We start from the raw sequence: 4,311 nt of genomic DNA on the forward strand, positions 1-4,311 counted from the left end.
TCGAGGAGGGAATACAAGAGTGAGACAAAGTCCGGAGAGGGAGTTGAGAGGTGGAGAAATAGGGGAAAAAAGAGTGGAAAGATTTGAGAGAAAAGATAGTCGAAGAGTAGAAAAGAGAGATAAGAGAAAGAAAGGAAGGCCGGAAGGAAGAAGTGATAGAGTTTACCAAAATACACAATCAGTCAGGCGAAGTAGGGAGCGAAGTTTAAGGAGACCGGTGAGAGGGTTTATAAACACAATTTCAGGCGGATTTTTTGGAAAAGAATCCTCGTCGGCAAGAAAACAGTATTGAAGAAGTGTCAGAACCATCAATCACATTTTCAAAAGAAGAACTTTGCCACCAATGCTTTTCACATATGAAGACTTTCAGGAAATTGATCCTGACCATGATGACCCCATGATGATAACAGTAGAAATAGTCGAATATGCCGTCATGAAAACCCTTGTTGACCAGGGAAGTTCAGTTGACATATTGTTTTGGGATACTTTGAAAAGGTTACATTTGAGAGAGGAAGATATTGTACCATTCCGAGAACAAATCATTGATTTCTCGTGCGAAAGAGTTAGCACCAAGGGATATATTGATTTAGAGACAACATTTGGAAGAGGTGGTAAAACTAAAAAGATTAAAATCAGGCATTTGGTGGTAGATGCTTGTTCGTCGTATAATGTGTTGTTGGGACGATCTTCTTTGAACAAGCTGGGGGCAATAGTTTCAACACCACACCTAGCTATGAAGTTCCCAACAGAGAAGGGGGAGATAGCAACAATCTATGTTAATCAAAGAGATGCTTGGGAATGTTATGCGGCAGGTTTGAAGATGAACTTGAAAAAAGTAAAGATACTGAAAAAATGGTGGAAATGGTGGATTTGGATCCAAGGTTGAATGATGAGAGGTTAGAACCAAAAGAGGAAACAACAGCTGTGGTGTTAGGACAAGACGAGAGGCAATGTACTTATACAGGTGGGAGCATGCCTGAAGAATTGTTAAACAAACTGATTGCAGTCTTGCGCAACAACAAAGATTTATTTTCTTGGAAACCGGTTGATATTCCTGGAATTGATCCAGAGGTAATTTGTCACAAGCTGTCTGTTTGTCGAGAAGCAAGACCGATATCTCAAAAGCGAAGAAAGTTGGGAGAGGAAAGACGAAAGGCAGCAATTGAGGAAACTGAAAAATTAATGCAAGCTGGTTTCATTCAGGAGGCTCAATATACAACATGGTTATCCAATGTGGTACTTGTTAAAAAGCCGAATGGAAAGTGGAGAATGTGCACCGACTATACAGATCTGAATAAAGCCTGCCCAAAAGATACATATCCATTACCCAACATAGACCGATTGGTTGATGGGGCGTCTGGTCAAGAGATGATGGGTTTTCTTGATGCCTATTCAAGGTATAATCAAATATAGATGTATGAACCAGATATCCCAAAAACAGCTTTCACCACAGATACTGCAAATTATTGTTATAAAGTCATGTCTTTCGGTTTGAAGAATGCTGGAGCAACCTATCAGAGGTTGATGGATAAGGTGTTCAAAAAACAAATTGAAAAGAACATGGAAGTTTATGTCGATGACATGATTGTTAAATCAGGTGAAGTACATAAACATTTGGAAGACCTTGAGGAGGTGTTTGCACGAATAAGAAAGTACAATATTCGTCTCAATCCAGAAAAGTGCGTTTTCGGTGTGAGAGGAGGAAAATTTTTGGGGTTCATGTTAACAAACAGAGGTATTGAGGCAAACCCTGATAAATGTGAAACAATAATGAAGATGAGAAGTCCAAAAAACTTGAAGGAGGTACAAAGACTAGTGGGGAAGCTGAACTCATTGTCAAGATTTTTACCAGTATTGGCCGAGAGAACTAAACCGATAGTAATCTTGTTAAAAAAATCTGAAACCTTTGAGTGGAGTGAGTGATGTGAGCAAGCCTTTTCTCAGATCAAAAGTATAGTATCCGAACCACCAATCTTAGTTAAACCTGTGTCAACCTAACCCATCATAGTTTACCTAGCAAGTTCACATGAAGCTATAGGAGCTGCCTTAGTCCAAGAAAACCCAGATAAAAGACCAATATATTTTGTGAGTAGGTCCCTTCAAAATGCCGAAACCAGATATCCCAAGGTTGAAAAAGTCGCCCTAACACTGGTGTATGCCGCAAGACGTCTTCAACCATATTTTCAGAATCATTAGATAATTGTGAGAACAGACTATCCAATATCTAAAATTTTGAGAAAACCAGAACTTGCAGGTAGAATGGTGACATGGTCAATGGAGCTTTCTGAATATGGAATCCAATACAAACTAAGAGGGCCAATCAAAGCCCAATCCCTTGCGGACTTCATTATTCAGATGCCGACAACAAGACAACATGATCAATGGACATTATATGTAGATGGCGCGTCAAGCAAAAAAGGAAGTGGAGCAGGGATCGTACTTGAAGGACCGGATAACTTCCAAGTAGAGATGACATTAAGATTCGAGTTCCGAACATCCAACAATCAAGCCGAATATGAAGCCCTTATTGCAGGATTGCTGCTGGCCAGAGAGATGGGAGTCAAAAATGTCATTTGCAAAAGTGACTCTCAACTTTCGGTAGGACACGTGCAAGGGGAGTATCAGGTAAAAGATCCATTATTAATGAAATATTATCATAAAGTATTAAATATCATGCAATGCTTTAATAAGGCCGAAATAAAATATATTCCGAGAGAATTAAACATGAAAGCATATTCGTTGTCCAAATTAGCAAGTAAACAACGACAAGGGCAGCATAATTCAGTCATACAACAAACCCTCAGCCAACCGACAGTTAGTTTAGAAGAATGCTTCAATATTGCAACGTCAAAAGATGAATGGATCAAAACATATATAGAAGTTATAAAGAATCAAGAACAAGGTGTTGAGCCAGATGCAAGAATGGCAAAGAAAGTGGCTAGTTTTGTTTTAATTGGTGATGAATTGTATAAAAGAGGATATTTTATGCCTTTGTTAAAGTGTCCTTCAAGAGAACAAGCTGAATATGTAACTAAGGAGCTTCATGAAGGAATTTGTGGATTTGTGGAGCTCGAACAATGGCGACAAAAGTTTGGAGAGCTGGATATTACTGGCCAACAATCCGAGAAGATTGTGAGATTTATGTTAAAACATGTAAAAAATGTCAAGAGTTCGGAAGTTTAAACCATATACCAGCACAAGCGTTGCAAGGAATTGTTTCCCCATGGCCATTTGCAAAATGGGGAATTGATATACTTGGTCCATTTCCACTTGGACGTGGGCAAACCAAGTTCATGATAGTAGCTGTAGACTACTTTACAAAATGGATAGAAGCATAAGCGTTGACTAAGATAACAACTCAGCAAATTCAAACGTTTGTATGGAAAATATAATATGTCAATTTGGAATCCCATACACCATTATAACTAACAATGGCCGACAGTTCATTGACAAAAAACTTATGGAATTTTATGCAGATTTGGGGATCAAGTCAACAACCACTTCAGTTGAACATTCACAAACGAATGGACAAGCCGAAGCTGCAAACAAAGTTATTCTCGGACAATTGAAGAAGAGGTTAGGAAGTGCTAAAGGTTTATGGGCAGAGAAGTTACCAAAGATATTATGGGCATATAGGTGTACATCACAAACTTCAACTGGTGAAACACCGTTCAACCTTACATATGGAACAGATGCAATGTTACTAGTAGAAGTTAATGAACCAACATTACGAAGGCAAATGGAAGATTGGAATATCAACAATGAATGTTTGAGGACTGACCTTGATCTTATTGAGGAACTCAGAGAACGAGCAAAAATAAAGGAAGCAGCAGTAAAGAGAAGGGCAACGAAGAGGTTTAATGCAAAAGTAAAATCAAGAGATTTTAAAGAGGGGGATTTGGTCTGGAGAATGCGAACTGATGCCCGAAAAGATCCACGACATGGAAAGCTAGCATCCAATTGGGAAGGTCCTTTCAGAGTACTAGAAAATTTGCAAAATGGAGCCTACAGATTAGAGACTTTGGAAGAAAAAGTGATACCAAGAACATGGAATGCAAGCCATTTGAAGTTTTATTTTAGTTAAAGTAGAAGATGTAAAAAGAAGACTTTTGTGTACATACTTATCGTTTAATGAAGAAGAAGCAATATTAAGTGACAAAATTCATCTCATTCACTTTCATTTTTCGGTCTTGGATGATTTCATTCCAGGTAAAATCCAACCGAAAGAATTCTTTGGTCTTGGAAGATTTCATCATATTTGAAACCCTGCCAAAGAAGACAAATCAAGAAACATTCGGGCTTGGATGATTT

At 38.4% G+C, this 4,311-nt stretch overlaps 1 protein-coding gene across 1 annotated transcript; it reads left to right on the top strand.

Moving 5' to 3' along the window:
* The first annotated feature begins 1,413 nt into the window (after positions 1 to 1,413).
* LOC137829015 (uncharacterized) lies at positions 1,414 to 4,084 on the top strand. The gene is made up of 4 exons (XM_068635811.1): positions 1,414 to 1,735; positions 2,213 to 2,625; positions 3,001 to 3,132; positions 3,443 to 4,084. Exons 1-4 carry the CDS (start codon positions 1,414 to 1,416, stop codon positions 4,082 to 4,084), a joined length of 1,509 nt encoding a protein of 502 aa, XP_068491912.1.
* Positions 4,085 to 4,311: the final 227 nt, after the last annotated feature.

The sequence above is a fragment of the Phaseolus vulgaris genome, chromosome 7 (assembly GCF_000499845.2).
Source record: "Phaseolus vulgaris cultivar G19833 chromosome 7, P. vulgaris v2.0, whole genome shotgun sequence".
Lineage (NCBI taxonomy): Eukaryota > Viridiplantae > Streptophyta > Magnoliopsida > Fabales > Fabaceae > Phaseolus > Phaseolus vulgaris.

Bases quoted from the DNA above. Each gene is read 5' to 3' on its own strand.
- LOC137829015 (XM_068635811.1), top strand. From the start codon at position 1,414: ATGTATGAACCAGATATCCCAAAAACAGCTTTCACCACAGATACTGCA. The intron at 2,626-3,000 runs GTAAAAGATCCA...CCTTTGTTAAAG, and splicing joins ACGTGCAAGGGGAGTATCAG to TGTCCTTCAAGAGAACAAGC. The intron at 3,133-3,442 runs GTGAGATTTATG...AATGGCCGACAG, and splicing joins GCCAACAATCCGAGAAGATT to TTCATTGACAAAAAACTTAT.